The sequence below is a fragment of the Alternaria triticimaculans genome, assembly GCF_023758025.1.
Source record: "Alternaria triticimaculans strain BMP 0046 chromosome Unknown scaffold_7, whole genome shotgun sequence".
NCBI classification, from domain to species: Eukaryota; Fungi; Ascomycota; class Dothideomycetes; order Pleosporales; family Pleosporaceae; genus Alternaria; species Alternaria triticimaculans.
Window position 1 is genome coordinate 1,538,229 of NW_026055964.1, and position 16,710 is coordinate 1,554,938.

Consider the following 16,710-nt stretch of genomic DNA (forward strand, 5'->3'; position numbering starts at 1 on the left):
TGGTGAGTTAGGTATATTCTTTAAATGATTCCTGGGGTTACAGAATGGTTTGCTAACTACATAGACTCCGGTCAGTATCATGAAAGCTCGGAACATGCGCTGTAGGCTGCAATCGTCACTTGGATTCGGCTTTTGGAATACAACGATCTGGATGAACTACCTGGGACGGGAGACGAGTGGCATCAAAGTGTCGGAAATATTTGCGGCATTAGGGAGACGAATCAGTCGAAGGTCTGGGCTGAGAGACGAGAACGACATGAAAAGCTTCCACGCAACATGAGAAGACTGCAAGTGATTTGATGATAATGTATTGAGGGCATGCACTATATCGGCATCCCATTTCCAGTCCTACATACGGACACTCATACTGAATTACAACTGATAAATTTTAGGCCGTCACAGTTCACTCCAAGCGTGAACACATCTTCTCCGTCGTAGCCTCATTCCCACAACCAGTCATCTAGACCTGGTTCTCGTTGCGCTCAGCGGGCTCCAAGATACCACCGTGGGTACCAGCCTGCTCCGCCTTGCTGAAGTTGCGACCACCAGGACCCATGTGCAGCCTGTCGGTGTCGACAAGGCCGTCCTTAGCCAAGCTCGACGCATCCCACTTGGCGCTGGTAATAGGGTTGACGTGAATCATGTACATGGTGTCGATCTCCTCGAGCGAGCGGCCCTTGGTCTCAATCATGAAGAAGTAGACAACGAAGAAGAGCAGGACGAGGGAGACGGCGAAGACAAGACCGTAGAAGTAGTCGATGCGGTCGGTAATGAGGGTAGAGCAGAAGGAGATGATGAAGTTGAAGAGCCAGTTGGACGCGGTGGCGAGACCCATGCAGGTAGCGCGGTAGCGGGCAGGGTACAGCTCTCCGACGATGGCCCAGACGAGGGGGCCCCAGGTGGTGGCGAACGCGGCAATGAACAGGCAGGTGAAGACAATCATGACGTTTCCGGCAGCGGGCGTGCTCTGGGGAAGGTTCTGGTCGAGGGCGTAGTGACCGACGAAGGAGTAGATGAAGAGGCACATGGCCATCCAGGCAGCACCGACCATCATGGCCTTTCTGCGGCCGACGTTCTCGACGACCCAGAGACCGAAAATGGTAGCGACGACGTTGACGGTTCCGAGGATGATGGAGGTGACGTATGAGTTGGAGAGGCCGGTGGCGGAGAAGATGGTTGTGCCGTAGTAGAAGAAGTAGTTGGCACCTGTCAACTGCTGACCGGCCTGGAGGACCATACCGAGGAGAGTACGGTACAGCATGCGGGGGCCGGTGAAGATCTCGTGCCATGGGTGGTCGCCGCCAGCAGACTCAGCCTCGAGCTTCTCTTGGATCTCAGCAATTTCGGCGTCGATGAAGGCGCTGTGGGGGTCGACACCGTTGAGACGGGCCATGTTCATGCGAGCCTCGTCGATCTTGCCCTTGCGGTATGCGTAGCGGGGGGACTCGGGGAGGAGGAGGATGGTGCTACCGAGGATGATGGCCCAGAGTGCGGAAAGACCGTTGGGAATGCGCCATTGAGCGCTGTTGACGTAGTCCTTCTCCGTTCCGTAGTTGACCATGTATGCGGTCCAGATACCGAGGGTGATGAACAGTTGGTAAGAGGAGACGGTGGCACCACGGATGCGCTTGGGGATCGACTCGGATTGGTACATGGGAACGACGGTGGAGAGAGCTCCGATACCGAGACCGGCAGTGAAGCGGCCCATGGCGAATTGAACCCAGACGTTCTTGCTGGTGATTTCGATAATGACACCGATGATGTAGAAAAAGGCAGAACCGGAGATGGTGAGACGACGACCGAAGGTATCAGCGAGAGGAGCTGAGCCTAAGCATCCGAAGAGAGTACCGACTCTGATGGGTTGTTAGACGCGTTCATCGCGTTGCGGAGGAAGTGACTTACGCGAGAAGACCGACAATGGCACCAGAGCGGACAGCGGAGAACTCGTTGTTCTCACCGCCGAAACGCGCCTTGAAGTCGTCCATCTCGAGGAAACCAGAGATCTGTCCAGACTCATATCCGAACATGAATCCACCGATACTGGCACAAGCACCGAGGATAACGGCAATGGCAGGCACGCGGCCCTTGGGCTCGAGATCCGCAGCCTGGACGGTCTCAGAGTTTCCCCTGGGAGGTGTGTCCGCAGGAGTGGCGGTGTTGGGTGTTCCCTTCTCGTGGATCTCCTCCTCGGTCGCCTTCTTCTTGAAGAAACGCGACATGACCGTCATGTTGGGCGCGTGGTAATTAGGAATCAATAGAGAAAAACAAAAGGGTATCGAGCAAAAGTCGAGCTGGTCTGCAGCGCGGGGTATACGTCTCAAACAAAGTGAGCTGGAGAGAAGCTGGAGAAGAGGAGACCAGTGTGGGCTGTGAGGAGAAGGCTGCACCGTATAAATAGCAGAAAATGCATGCGGAGACGGGTTCGTAGGGTCTATTGACAGTGGAGCCCCAGTGTCAGTCTCATCCGCATACCCATCCGACTAACATTTTCCAGAACGCCCTAGCCATGGAGGCGAAAGGAGATATGCTCGCACGAGCGCCCTGGCAACGGAGGTATGATGACATCGCATCGTGGAGCTGGAGCTGGCAATGGGGCAGCCTGTCACGAGTACGCTCGAGCCGGAGAGCTGCCGGTCGTGAATTTTCTTCATCGCGTAGTATCGGAATGGTCACTGGACACGCCGAGAAGCACAGACAGTTGATAGTGCAACGATCGGCCCACTGCAGCTGTTGCAAGTATACCACCCTTCCGGTTCTGGTGGATTGTTCCTCGGGGTCGTGTACGGGGTCGTATAGTTTGCGATCTCGCCCCAGTGACTCCAGTATCGCGTGCTCCAACGGTTTCCCTCGCATGGCCATTGTGGATGGTGACGTTGGGGTGCGCTTCAGTATCGGCGAACTGCTCCATCCGAGTATCCAATGTTAGACTTCATCCAGCCGGCCTATGAGATAGCTTGGAGCTATCCGGGATGTTTCCTTATGCAGGGGCATAGACGCGTCTATAGCGCAGACGAGGCTAACAAGTGCTTCATATCGTTGGACAATATGCAAGACGTGTACGCACGGACGTGACGGCACTCGCTAGCTTCCGCAGAGCCTCAAGTCGCGTTGGATCGTTCACACCGGTCGCCATTGGATGGTAGCCGGAACGAAAATGTTATCCTTCGGCTAGGGCAGCACGTTTTTCGTCCCAAGTAGCCGGTGACAGGTGCGCCAGAGTTTCTGCATTCGAAAACCGGGGATGACAGCTCCAGCGGGTCGTCCAAAATCTTCGCGGAGCGCGGTAAGTCCAGATTGACAACGTCAGAAGTCCACTCCTACGTCACTGCGACTTTTCTTCGCTGGCAAACTCATGCGCGCATTCTCGGTGTCGGTGGTTCCAACTTGGCAGGTTTCCCAGCAAACGCCGGTCTTGGCCGACGCGCGATAAAAACCTCATCTCCGACTCCGAGGTTGCAGCGCTAGCGGCCCGCTACGTGCATCAAAGCGTGAAAATCCTGAGCCAAGAGTCCTGAAGTTTTTGAGAAATACGGGTCCGTGTGGATCAATGCGAGAGCATCGTGAGATGAGCAATGTGACATGTGCCGACCTCCAGGTCACGCTTTCGCGTCGAGATTGTGAGACCGGGTGATGTTCGGGAGACCGAGGGGTTACCGGATGTTGGGAACGGCAGTATGTGGGATGACGGTTGTGGTGCGCATGTGGGGAGACACGTTGATGGAGTCTCCAGATACGTCTACGATGGTTAGCTTTGACTCCGTGCTATAGTAGACAGATACCCCGTGGGTGGTGTGAGTATGGGGTGCCGACCTCAAACAGTAAGATGCGTGATGTGACGAAATAAGCAATTATACGTACCAGTCTCAACCATTTGATTGAGCGCACCAATGCCAAAGAGCCATTTCTCTTAAGCTTGGTAGCAACATGTCGCCGTCGTTCTGAAAAGAGCCAAACAGACGTTCCACCCCCGTGGGGAGCGCGACCTCTTATACAAATTGCTTCGGACGGCTTTCCTCCGGCTGTGGAGATTCCTCGACCCCAGAGAGGCGCCGATCCACCAATGAATGATGTAGTCCCGTGATGAACGAGCCGACTACCGTTTCTTTTGCCTAATGTACCGCCTCTTTTGAGCCTTCATTCATCCTCTGCCTGAGTCGAGAAGCGCGAACTCTTCCCGCATGTCGGATGGCATCCTGCTTTGGGAAAGGTTCAGGCCACCTCCGCAAGGCGCGATGCTGCTGTGGTGAATGTCGCAAATGAGCTGCGAGGACGGTAACGTTCGTACAAGACTTTTAAGAAGGCGAAAGCCGTAGTAGCACGCTTCTCACAAACCCTTGTGTTGTTTTGCCTTCGCAATGGCTTCTGCAAAGCGTGTGTTGGCTCTTTCTCCTCGGATGGGGCGGAATGGGGTGTGGAGAAGGAGCTCTGGGGTAATGCGGATTAGTTATCGCCAAGCGCCACTAGTCACCAGAAAGGACATGACAGCGTGCGTTACATTGACACATGTTTTCTCCATCCAACACACGAAAGCTTGCAAACCTAGACGACGCATACTCTGTCCTTCTTGCGCCCATGATGCAAATGATGTACGCTCTACTGTTATGCCTGACATTCTGCCTCACCACAATACTGGCTGTACATACCCTGTTCTGCGCAGGGGAGCCAAGCTCCTAGATTCGGTCACAGTGCACGTGCAACTTCTGCGCGGGCATACTCAAATCACGAGCCAGGGTTCTGAACGTCAAATATCTGATGTAGCTATCTGATCGAGTTCACATCGGTATTGGCGTGCTGTCCAGTGACCGAAGAGCTGGAGAAACTCGAGCACTGTCAAGACATCTTCAAATTCTCTCCAGACAAGGACTACACTCCGCTCATTTGTGTCGCCACCAAATCGGCGCATTTCCTTTGGGAACAATGTGTCTCAGATACCGTTCTTGTACCACTCCCTGATCTGCGCAACCCAGTCCTCAAACCCCTTCTTGTTTCGGAGGTAGGAGTACCTTACTTCAGCTTCGTCATACTCCTCCATAGGGTAGATTCTGATGTTCTCTTGCAGTAATTTGGGTTCTGCATGGAAACTCCATCGTCCGTACGGGTTCAAGATAACCGCCATGTTTTCAATATCGCTTGCGATACCTGCATCAACCCGAAAAGGCAGCTTTTTTCCTCGCAGAATAAGCTGTAGCGCAGCCCCACGGACGAGCAGACCGCGACATCCAAGATCTTTTCGTAGGGCTTGTGTGAAGATGTGTACTTCGAGCTGCGGGTCATCCTCGCATAGACCAGTGTAGTGACGAATTGGACACAGAGCGATGAAGTAGTGTAAATGCTCATCATGCTTCTCGTTCTCGTAACACATAACTCGCCGAGTCCCAGGATCCTGAGGGACTTGCCAGCGGGCCAGAGAGTTGGAGTCAAAGGATGTCTTGGCCCGCGAATATCCCATATAACCAGTTTCTGTGCGAAGCTGCCGACAAGTATGCTGGAGTTCATTGAACTGATGTAATCGTGTTGCGTGGGCCTTATAGGGTGCATAATGAAGATAGCCAATCACCTCCAGCGGTTTTGAGTCATCCAATGCGTACTCGTAGATCTTGTTGCGTATCTCCCCGGGTAGTCGGAGAAGCGGGCTCTGGAGCTGAGGCAGGATGGCTGCTGGCACTGGTAAAAGTGTTAGTGACATAGCAGTGGTTTTCAAAGGTGAGATTACCCGCACCGTCGCCCTCGGAACTCGCAGTCGTCATCAACTGGGCCATACCGTTGGTCATTGTCGCTTTTTACTGTTCTCGGACTGCTAGAGCGAGGGTTTGGAGGTTGCTAGAGCGAGATCACAAAGGCGAGGCAAGAGCAACCAGACAGGCTAAGCGAGGGCTCAGCGCACTGACGCGAAGTGAAGGTGAGTCGACGCACAATTTCTCGCATGGTGACGTAGTATGGCATTGACTTAGTAAGAGCAGGCAACAGCACGTCCGTTATCGTACGCACAGTCTACTAACATGGTATCTAGAGAGTAGCATGTAGAGTTCCAGAATGCATTGGTCGAATTGTCTTGACATTCCCTCAATTCTAGAAAAGAGAGACATTGCTTATCTATTCACCTGGACATGCAGGCACCAATGACCTCGGTCACATGGCTTGTCTCACGAACGTCACCATATCTCTCAGGCTGTTTTCCTGGTAGGTATCATCCTAATATGTGCAATGCTCATCCGCGCCATTGATCTCTGGAGATGAGTGTGGGGACATGATTAGCGCACTAGCGCCTTGGCTAAATAGAGGCGACTTTCAGCACGACACCAACATTTCGACCTCACCATCGACATCCACACCGCTGCTAACGACCATGAGCACCACCATGGCAAATGATCCACAGCAACAATTCGGCCAAGGACTTGGTAACGGTGGCGATCGCCCACCCAATGAGAAGCAACCTGACGATCCACAACGTGGACATTACGCGGAGGGTCTCCGCCCGACTGACGCGCTGACTATCTTCAAAGATGCAGGCGTAAAAGGACACCACACGTTGTGCATAGCATGCGGACAGAAGGCGAACCTGTCGCATCGCAACCAGTGGCGCAAATGTCGAGGTGGCTGTCCTCTGAACGCCACCCATCACCATCCCGGGCAACCCTGCTCTGACCTGATGCGGGTTGCTAACGAGGACTGGTGCTTCTCGCGCGTTAGAGAATCGTTAACTGCTGAGCGTGACGCAGCTCGTGACCCAGAGCACAAGCAGCGCGCAAAACAGCGAAGAGAGCAAAAGGCTAACGCGCCCAAGCCTGGTTCTAACCGGCCGCCTCAGCAGTATGGCAGGTCGACTTCCCCTCAAGGCCATTCTCAGGCTCCTCAGATGGGCCCTTTCCAAGGCTATGGGCAAGCGTCTCAGCTGCCTCCGCGATACCCCGACAGCCAGATGCCGACTCAAGGTAGGCACCTTGGTGATCACCAAGAACCCGGTCATCATACCGGCCATCCAAACAGCAGCTACGGCGCTGGATCTGAGGTATACAGTTCTCGAGGTAGTTATGCTGACCCTAGGCATGTGTACGACGGTAAGTACCCAGCCCAAAGTGGTCTAATCCGCAAGCCCGACTTCCGTGAGCGGAGTCCGCCAAGGGAATCATTCCCATCCAACAGCAGCTACCGTGATCGAGCGCCTCCAAACGTCCACCCTGCTCGGGAGGCGCCGAGCCAGGAATCGGCCACCGAGCGCATGGCTAAGATGCTCGCACAGCGCAAGGCAGAGAGAGGCCCTTCGTCTGTTCAAGTGGCTCAATCGCCCACACAAGCACAAGGTGCTCAGAACCAGGTACAACCGGATATGGAACGCAGGTTCCAAAAGCAAGAGCAGCGTCTTCAAACTGCTACCACCGCCATCGCGACACTGCAGCAAGAGGTAACTGCTGCGAACACAAGGTATGAACAGCTGAAGACAGCACATCTCGCGCTCATGCAGCAGGTGTGTGATGCGGCGCGAAACGCCGCCATTGCATTATCCGTCCTTGCACCACGTGCTCACATCGCGACGCCGGCTGAGCCGCTTAGATCTAACGCCCAGCAGCCCTTCCCTGATGAAGGCGCTGGGTATCAAAGCAACGATATGCTATCTGGCCAAGAAGCCGAGTCGCTGCAGTCAGCACCTGGTATTGGACAACGGATGGCCCCCGGCTTTAGGAACGTTCTCACTTCGACAGGAGAGAAGTCCTCCCCATTCCAGCCGTCCTCTCCCGGCACGCGCACGCGAGGCGGCTTTACTCAGCCGCCGGGACCAACAATTTGAAGGGGAGTGGTAAGGATTGAACGGAGGAGGCGGATGGCTAAGGGCAGACAGTCTTCATGTCATGTAGTTAATATGAATGCAGAGGTTCTCAGGGAACAATTACTGTCCTCTCCAGGCACAAGTGATGTCTAGCATCTGCTCGTAGTGGTCAAGCGACATGGCGCTACCATTAGTATCAGTCAGGGGCTGCACATAGACAGAAGATTGGAACGAAGCGCGATCTCTCAGCTTGTCAATGTACTTCGCGATGTCTGTGCCAGTGCTCTGGCTCTTCTGGTAAGCAAGATCAATATTGCCGGCGATCGCCTCAATGAGGACCCCTTCGTTCATGGAACAGAAATACTGATCACAAATTGATTGCCAGACTGTAGCAAATTGCGGCTTTTGTTCCATCGTGTTACTCAAGGGTGAGTCCAATGCGCGCTCATCGTCGAAGCCTGCTCTGATGAGCGGCAAGAAGCCGTCAGTAGGTATTCTCCGCGCTAGCTCTACCTAGCGGTTGACGTCAATGAGAGCCATTCCAGGTAGCTCAAGGGAGTCAGTATCGACATCAAAGAGACCCATGGGAGCTGCTGGTTGCATATCGCGCGGCGGAGCCAGCGTGTTGTGGGCGCTTGGGCTGTACTGAGCAGTCTGTTTTCCGTCGCGTGTGCCGGTTGCCACCGCGCTTCCTAGATTGTCTGGTATAGCTTGAGGGCCAAAGCTGATGCTTTGGTTGTGCATGGAGGAGCCGTCAGCACGCGCAGTCTGCGATTGATCGCGGTACGAGCGGGGATCTAGCCCAGCCATGAGTTTGCGATCGAGAGGAATTGATTCCCGGATCGATATCTGCTGTGGTCGTGGAAGTGCCTCTTCACTATGGCGTCACACCGATCTTTGCGGCCGTTTGGCTTGGTTGCGATGGCGCTGCGCAATGGCAGCGGTCGAGAGGCTGGGCTGCGTGACAGGGCGCGGCGCATTCCAACCTCGGAAGGTTCGCGTGTCGCACGCGGCTTCGGCTAGCCACCTGGGCAGCGTCCTCCCCAACACCGCCACCCTCCAGGCTGCCATTGTCACTCACATTCACCACTCGCCGCCTGCAACTCAACATCATCGATTGAGACGCGCATCATGTATTCATTCAAAGAACGCCTTACCGGTGGCGTCCCTACATGTGGCTGAGCGAGATGTCACGTTTTGCGGTAGGCGGCAGCGCACAGCCCGGCCACAGTCAGCCCCAACGCTCACCACCTTCGAAGACGCCGTTTCTTACCCATCCGCTTGGTGGATGTCGAGGCTCTGCAACCCGCCCTGTGGATACGCAACACGAGGCCGGTCAATGCTATCGTGAGATGGTGATCTTTCATAAGGAACGAGTGCCGAGAAGGAAACCGTGGCTCCCAACCTCACTTTCAACTTCGTGAACGTTGATCAATCGTTCGCAGCAGGCGACATACAGCATGCAAAGTTCCCCCAATAACTCACCATTAGGCAGCCATGATCAGAAGGCAAGCAGGCAGAAAGATTGGGCTCAAGCGAGGATTCTTTCAGCTCGACTCGACCCGCGGCAGAACGCATCCTACTGTCACGGGAGCAGGTGACATCACCGCGCAAAACTCAACACTTTCGTTTGGAGCGCGGCGATAAGGCTGATTCTTCGAATCACATCAACTTGCTACCTCCAATTGTTAGTTCCACGAGCGAGCGTGCCTGACCTTAGCAGGCACAGCCCCACCTGCTCCCATCGCATCGCTTCCTCCAACGTCTAGACTTGGGTGACAGGGCTGCCGAACACAACCAGGATACAGAAGGCCTCTCATATGTCCGGCGAGCCACAGCCCCTGCGACACTGCTGCGCCGCAATGATCCCACACCGCCATATTGGATATTTCGTCACCTGTGTATCCCGTCCATCTGTTACTGGCGATGCCCGACTTCACACTCACTATCAGATGCCACCACATACTCATGATACCAAGTTGCGAAAAGCTTTGAAGGGAAAATGACCTTTCGGCCTGAAGCCCAAGGGTTTCCGGCCTATAGCAAGAGTTCAAGCAAGGGTACTTACTTGGTCATTCTATGCACTTGCCGTTCCGTCGGCCATTCCCGACACTTGCGGCCCGGGGGCTTAGCTTAGGTCGTTAGTTGCTCCCGTCTATTCGGCATGCGATGCGACCTGACGAAAAGCCGCTACCCGCTACATACCCCGGGGGTACGGATGTGGACATTGTTAACATACCAATGAACTCCTACACCACACACACACAATCGCTCTCTAGTGTTTTCCGATGCACAGATCAGGGGTTCTCTATGGGCGCCACCACTTGAACGCGTGGCGCCATGGGCAGTACCTCTGTTCCTGCAGCTATGAGATATGACTCTTACTCAGATATTTAACCTTCGGCGCATCATCCCTCCTTTAGGTTGGTCCACCATCTTCGAGTCCTCAAGATGACACCAAAGAAACAACCATCCATCTCGCCCCAGAAGCGGCGGAGACCCGAAGCTCAGCATGACAATATAGATCGTTCACCGAAGGTTACTCGCCGCTCGACAGCTTCCGCCCGCACGAATACCATCCATCAATCTCCGCCTTATACCCCACCACCCGTTGAACGAGGGCAGGCTTCCGTCCGACGCTCTTCAACACTACCAACATGCAGCACTCCGATTGATCCGGAAGCTCAACCCAAAGAGACGCCTAGCACTCCTCAGTCCCTTGTGAAACGCGTATCCCACATGGACGACCCTACGATTGAACGCGAGATCACCCATCCGACCCCGCCTATCGTCCTTGCCAAACACGCATGGGCGCCACGCCATGCTGTTAAGATCAACAGACACAGCTTCAACACAACCACAAACAGCTCATCTGCATCATCAAAAGGTACCAGATGGTTGGAAGTCTTGGGTCAAGTAAGCAGGATGTACCATTACAAACGTATCCCTGACGATCAAGTCCGTCTTCTACTCGTCAAGCCGGGCACCTTCGATGAGCAAATCAATGCTTCGTTACTGGTCGTTAGCGATGATCACCTAGGAAGCAAACATTACCCCTACTCGGCCCTTTCCTACAACTGGGGCAATAGCGCAGACGACAGTACCATTGTCATCCAGGATGATCCAGCCTCGTCTCCCGTCAAGTCCATCAGGAAAGCAGTGGATGTACTCCGAGCGGCTGTGCAAGACAAATTGATCAAGGTCAAACCAAACCTCTACGAAGCTCTCAGACATCTGCGAAAAGAGAACGAGACTATCGCGCTTTGGGTGGACGCATTGTGCATCGATCAATCTGACACCAAAGAAAAGGAAGAGCAAGTACTAAAGATGGCGCACATCTACCGTAAAGCCTACAATGTTAATGTGTGGCTTGGCTCCGACAATCCTGATGATCTCGTCTCCAACAGGGCTATGGCTTTTATCCCTAAGGTCATTGATCCGGAGAATCACTTAGCTCTTCTCGCTGGCGATGCTTATATCGAAGACTGGGCAAGCCTGTACGAGCTTCTCAAGTGGAGCTGGTAAGTGCATCGTAGTCCAACATGGGTTTTCTCCGCTCATCTCCCATAGGTTCTCAAGGCGCTGGGTCATACAAGAGCTGGCATTTGCCCAATCCGCTTCAGTTCACTGTGGCAAGCATGTGCAGGACTGGAGCGACTTCCAAACTGCCATCGCTATCTTCCACCGACACTTCGATACCTTGAAGGCCCGGCTCATGATGTATTACGAGTCCTCTCAGGTCAAGCGCAGTCACTTGAACGATGACTCAACCCTGGAAATTGAGCACCTCGGTGCCAAGCTGTTAGTGGATATGACATCCACATTGTTTCGCAAGCGACCCGACGGCACCCTGGAATCTACCAAAGGATTGGAGAGTTTGGTATGCTCTTTGTCCGGCTTCGACACTTCCGATCCACGCGATACAATCAATGCCTTTAGAAGTATATCTAAAGAGGTGACTAGAAATGACCCGCGTGCCGCAGGACAGCATAGGCCACCGCCTGTTCCAAACTACAGCAACGATCTCTTTGAGATATATCGCGACTTTATCAAATGGGCTGTCGATACCTCGGGATCCATCGACATAATCTGTCGCCACTGGGCATTAAAGGAACGCCGGGAACGAACTCCAACCACCCCTCGACTAGTTCAACTACCCTCCTGGATCCTTTTCGTGGAAGACTCTGCCTGGGGAAAGGGCGAAGATCTGTTTCGCGGTCGAAAGGCTGGTGACAGCTTTGTCGGGTTACCCGGTAGTAACAACTACAACGCTTGCGGTAGGCAAGGTAAGCAAGCCCGTGTCAAATTCCCTCGAAGTCCTGTCCATCGCGCCTCAGCCATACCGTCTCAGGTCATACACGATATGTCGATGTCCGTGAGAGGTGTCATGATAGGGACAGTTTCATTCCGCACTGACCCGTTTCCCGATGGTGTGATCACCAAAGATTGCTTGGAGGGTCTAGGATGGGTATTCGACAAGGACGCGATAGAAATTACTGAGGTTCCAGCCAAGCTATGGCAAACTCTCGTGGCAGACCGCGACCCACAGGGCAACCCACCCCCTCATTGGTACAAGAAAGCATGTCAACATTGTCTTACCTACCAGACGAACAACGGGCACATCAACATTAACACCATTCTACGTCGCAACCTTCAAGGTGGCCCCAATGACATAGTTTACGACTACCTTTGTCGCGTTCGCGCTGTCACTTGGAACAGATCCTTCCTCAGAGGCAATCCCATCTGTAGCGCCACTGTGGAGACCTGCGACTCCGATCACGACGAACTCGTGGGCTTCGGACCGCCGAAGACCGAGAAGGGCGATGTTATCGCCATTCTATATGGATGTAGTGTTCCCGTCATACTTCGACCTACTATGAATAGCTCCGATGAACACTTCGGTTATCGGTTCGTCGGCGAAGCTTACATCTACGGGAAAATGGACGATGAGGCCTTTGGAGTTCATTGCGTGGAGAAAACCTTCAAGTTGCTCTAATACGCGTGGCAATTATCAGAGATATGTCGCTCTCGACCTTCCTTTCCCTTTTTTCCGCCAGGCTTCGAGCTCGCCGCCGGCTGTTGGCTTTATCCTCCTTCCTTCTTTTCTCGCTCATTTTTACTTCGTACATGCGCTTGGCCAGTCTAACCCCCTCTTCTTCTCACGATACCCTCACCCTACGACGTCACGACATTATATACCCCGCCCGAGCTTGACCGCTCGGTCCTCTTCTTTCTCCCGATACCCTGGCCTTTGCTATGACATCATGTACACTACCGGTACGATTCGCTACGTTTCCACGGGGGACAAAATAGAGTATCTTGGGGATTTCCTTTCTTGTATAGACCATAATATACTACCATTGTACCATTGTCCGCTCTCGATGTCAAACAAATCCCGGGTCTCTTTACTCATATTCAGACAAATAGCTTTTGTGGAGCTTCCTAGCTACCGACTGTCCCAGTCTTGAGTCCATGTCTAATTCGAGCGCGGTGTATACCGGCGCATCTACCCTTGTTCGTCCCCGCGACGCTCACTCAGTAGTAGTCGATCATCTCGGTCGGCCGGCCCAGGATAAAGCACTTCATGCTCTTGATATCCCCCTTCGTCCAAACTGAAAGTGTCGATTTACCGCCTTCGCCCCAGCGTACGGCCATGTCGGTATCGCCGAAGAGAGCCTCGCAGCGCGGAGTTCTACAATCAGCCTTTGTGAGCGTGTGGTCAGACCATAGAGAAGGTAGCAAGGAATGAGCATACCGATACAGTTGACAGCAGCCCATGTGGGTCACGGCGCGAACTGAGCTTATCTCTCTGGAGCTGAGGCGCATGTGTTAGCACAAGCTTCACATCTCAAGATGACATAGTGTATACGTACTAATCGCTGCTGATGTCGCGACACTCGTCCACCATAACGTCGAAGTAACGGCAGGCTCCTTTGAAGTTGGCCACGTTACAGACTTGGATCTAGAGAAAATTGCGTCAGTACCTGACTCTTGTAATCCGGACGGAAGCGACGTACGGTCATGTGCTTCCACAAGTTGTCGGACGCTTCGGCTGGCAGGGCGGCGATATCTTGGATGCAAAGGATCAGTAGCATGAGCATGCTGAGCATCATGGCAGTAGCGGGAATGCGCATAGTGGGTGATGTCTCGGATGCTGTGCTTAAGGGAGTCTATAACTGAGTGATGTGGATAAGAGTCAAAAGAAATTTGGTAGGGGCGGAAGGTGGGACTGCGGCTCTTGACCAGATGAATCCAGGATGTGCTTTCCGTTTGACACGACTTCCGCTTCGCGCACCGCGACTTCCCTAGACGACCCTCCGCGGTTTCCCCGCAAGCAACGCGTAGTCCTGGAAGGCGCCATGGGTCAAAGCGCCGTGCGCGTAATGAAACCCGGGATATTAAATCCACAGCGGGCCACTCCGAACGCTGTATGACGCCAGGCTCAAGAGAAAATACCCTCCCAACTGCTCTCATGGGAAACATCAACGAGGCCTCTGTCGGGTGCCTGATGCCGTCGATACTAACGCTTCCGCACCTATAATCCATGTTCAGAAGGTACGCCACGAATCCAGAAACGACGATCGCAGCAACCAACGTATCATGGTCTTGCTCCCTGCAGAGGTCATCGGCGCGGTGCAGTGCATTTTCTAGCAAGTGATTTAGATAAATTCATTTTTTTTACAAATACTTCGTGTCGTTATACGAAAACCAGAAAGCTAACAGCTGAAGCCATGCTAATGGCCCACCAGATACCCCCAGCAACCAGATCCTGAAAGCTACGCGAACCACTGGGTACCGGCGAGCCTGGCGACGACTCTACCGAGCATACAGTCCCGTCAGGATCGGTGCTAGCGCTAGCACTCGTATTGAAGAGCAGCTCAACCCATTGAATGTCAAACCAGGCCTCTTGTCCGGTATCCATACGCCCCGAAAAGATGCCTCCGTTACTCCAAAGGCTCAAGATGATCATGCTCTCTGCATCGGGCACATTGACATCCGTCTCAGCTGATTGCGCACCGTTCATGTACCACGCGCTCTTCCCGGATACCCAGTCCAGCCTGTAGTTGTTCCAGTCCGAGGTAGGTTGGTAGTCCTCCATTGACACATTGAAGGTTGCCCCGTCGATGGGTACATCAGTATCGGGGTCGGCGGTGGGCTGGTTGGAGTAGTGCACTTCGTCAGCCTTGACCCCAGTTGGTATCTCTATGTCAGACTCATTGGTGTCATCATGGTATGTGAAGAAGGCCGCGACTGCGCCGCTGGCTCCATTGATGCGTGCGGACATGCGGATAGAGGCGTAGGTGACATTGTATTCCGCAAAGTCTAGTTCAGCGGCCACCTGGCTTCCATCGGAAAGTCTTGTTGTGTGCAAGGTAAGATAGGTAGAATCCTGCGACGCGTCGGTATTCTTACCTGTGGGTGGTTAGCAATGGGTAGACGCAACATCAGCTCCAGCTTACTTATTGATACACGGGATGGTTCATAGTACATGTCAACCGTATCATCCCTTGGCGACGGTCTATACCAATCTCTCGCATTCCAGCCCGAAACCCAAGGAGCAGCTTGAATGATCTTGGACTGGCCGCTGGCTGCTTCCATGTCCGTGTGACCCTCTCCGTACGACGAGGCAGAAGCCGCATCGCCATCGATGTCATCATGTAGTTGCCTAAAGTCGTAGAAGCGATGGAAGTCGTACGTTGATGCCGTCGAGCCATTGGTGGAGAACCGAGTACATTCTGCAGCGGCCTGAGCGAAGAGAGAAGATGCAGCGAAAACCAAGAAAAAGGCTGAGCTGTAAAACATGACAAACATCGAAGGTAAGCGCTTGGGATCACAGTAGAGTAGATCTGCAGTCGTCACGACATAGTAGTCGGACCAGCTTACACTACATACGTGCAGAGGTTGCCCTTCCGTAATCTTGCGGTGTGGATGTCACCTGGATAGGCGCGGGAGCGAGACATTGACAGTAAAGGCGTTTGATCTTCCAAATTCGACTTCTGGTGTTCCCTCTAGGGGGCTTCGACGTCAGCGTGCGGTATCGCAGGGCAGTATTGTTGTTCAGGGCCGGTGCATAACAAGACGAGAAGGTACGAATGAGGCGTGCAGAGTTTTGTGGCTGGGTCGTGGCGCCCACTTGTCGAGTTCTTCTGCGGGTACTAGCCACCTTGTCGCTAGGTACCGTTCTTGGAACATAATATTACGTTTCTGCTGTTAAACATCGCTGCTAGTCGCGAAGGCCAGACGCGTCGATGGGACGCGTCTAACCTTCGAAGGCTTCGCGACGCGTCTGGAAATGAAAAAGCCAGCTAGCACTCATTCGAGCTAGCGCAAACACCGACCACCGGCCATTCTTCGTGCAGTCGTTCACGTCATCATCATCATCATCACCACCGCTCGAACGCCAGAAGGCAACAACAGCTTTGTTGTACAATATATCGCGAGATGAGACGCTCCCACTTTCTTAGCGAACTGATTGGCTCGCTTCTCGGCGCTCTATTACAACCGTTCATCATCGGTCTCGCGCGTTGATGTGCCGACGAATAACCCCGCCGCTACTCCAACAAAGATGTGTCTCGGCAGTCATTCTGAGTCCGAAGGGCTGAAGCTTACTTGCAGTCACAATATCAAGCGGCGGCCTTACCTATCGCACGTCCCAGCTACTACAACTGCAAGATATGCGCATTTTGTCCGTTGTCAGACACACCACCCATCCTGGAATTTGCGCATCACGGGGCTCAAGGCAGCATTGTAGGCATCGATAATGAGCATTTCTGTAAGCGGATCGGATGTTTCTTACGCGTCCGACCGGTTCGGCGGGCCTAGTCCCCACTTCCCGGTAGATACAAGGCTGTCTAGAAATGGTATTCTTCCCCGCGTCGTCTGCGTACACCGCTGGTATCTTATATATCCCGTGCCTGTCTTCGCGGTTCCTCGATAGCGTGATA

The 16,710-nt window shown here is 53.6% G+C and overlaps 5 protein-coding genes across 5 annotated transcripts; 2 read left to right on the forward strand and 3 right to left on the reverse strand.

The window, feature by feature from the left end:
• Positions 1-460: 460 nt before the first annotated feature.
• Positions 461-2,228, reverse strand: J4E78_005880 (uncharacterized protein; the record flags this gene model as incomplete). Its single annotated transcript, XM_049366495.1, has 2 exons — positions 461-1,853; positions 1,903-2,228. 2 exons carry the CDS (start codon positions 2,226-2,228, stop codon positions 461-463), a joined length of 1,719 nt encoding a protein of 572 aa, XP_049222221.1.
• Positions 2,229-4,924: 2,696 nt separating this feature from the next.
• J4E78_005881 (uncharacterized protein) lies at positions 4,925-5,771 on the reverse strand (the record flags this gene model as incomplete). The annotated part of the gene is made up of 2 exons (XM_049366496.1): positions 4,925-5,664; positions 5,714-5,771. The coding sequence occupies 2 exons, from the start codon at positions 5,769-5,771 to the stop codon at positions 4,925-4,927; spliced, it is 798 nt and encodes a 265-aa protein (XP_049222222.1).
• A 1,041-nt stretch (positions 5,772-6,812) lies between these two features.
• On the forward strand, positions 6,813-7,786 carry J4E78_005882 (uncharacterized protein; the record flags this gene model as incomplete). Its single annotated transcript, XM_049366497.1, has 2 exons — positions 6,813-7,009; positions 7,078-7,786. The coding sequence occupies 2 exons, from the start codon at positions 6,813-6,815 to the stop codon at positions 7,784-7,786; spliced, it is 906 nt and encodes a 301-aa protein (XP_049222223.1).
• A 2,718-nt stretch (positions 7,787-10,504) lies between these two features.
• On the forward strand, positions 10,505-12,761 carry J4E78_005883 (uncharacterized protein; the record flags this gene model as incomplete). Its single annotated transcript, XM_049366498.1, has 2 exons — positions 10,505-11,286; positions 11,336-12,761. 2 exons carry the CDS (start codon positions 10,505-10,507, stop codon positions 12,759-12,761), a joined length of 2,208 nt encoding a protein of 735 aa, XP_049222224.1.
• A 1,701-nt stretch (positions 12,762-14,462) lies between these two features.
• On the reverse strand, positions 14,463-15,480 carry J4E78_005884 (uncharacterized protein; the record flags this gene model as incomplete). Its single annotated transcript, XM_049366499.1, has 2 exons — positions 14,463-15,178; positions 15,462-15,480. The coding sequence occupies 2 exons, from the start codon at positions 15,478-15,480 to the stop codon at positions 14,463-14,465; spliced, it is 735 nt and encodes a 244-aa protein (XP_049222225.1).
• Between the last annotated feature and the right edge of the window lie 1,230 nt (positions 15,481-16,710).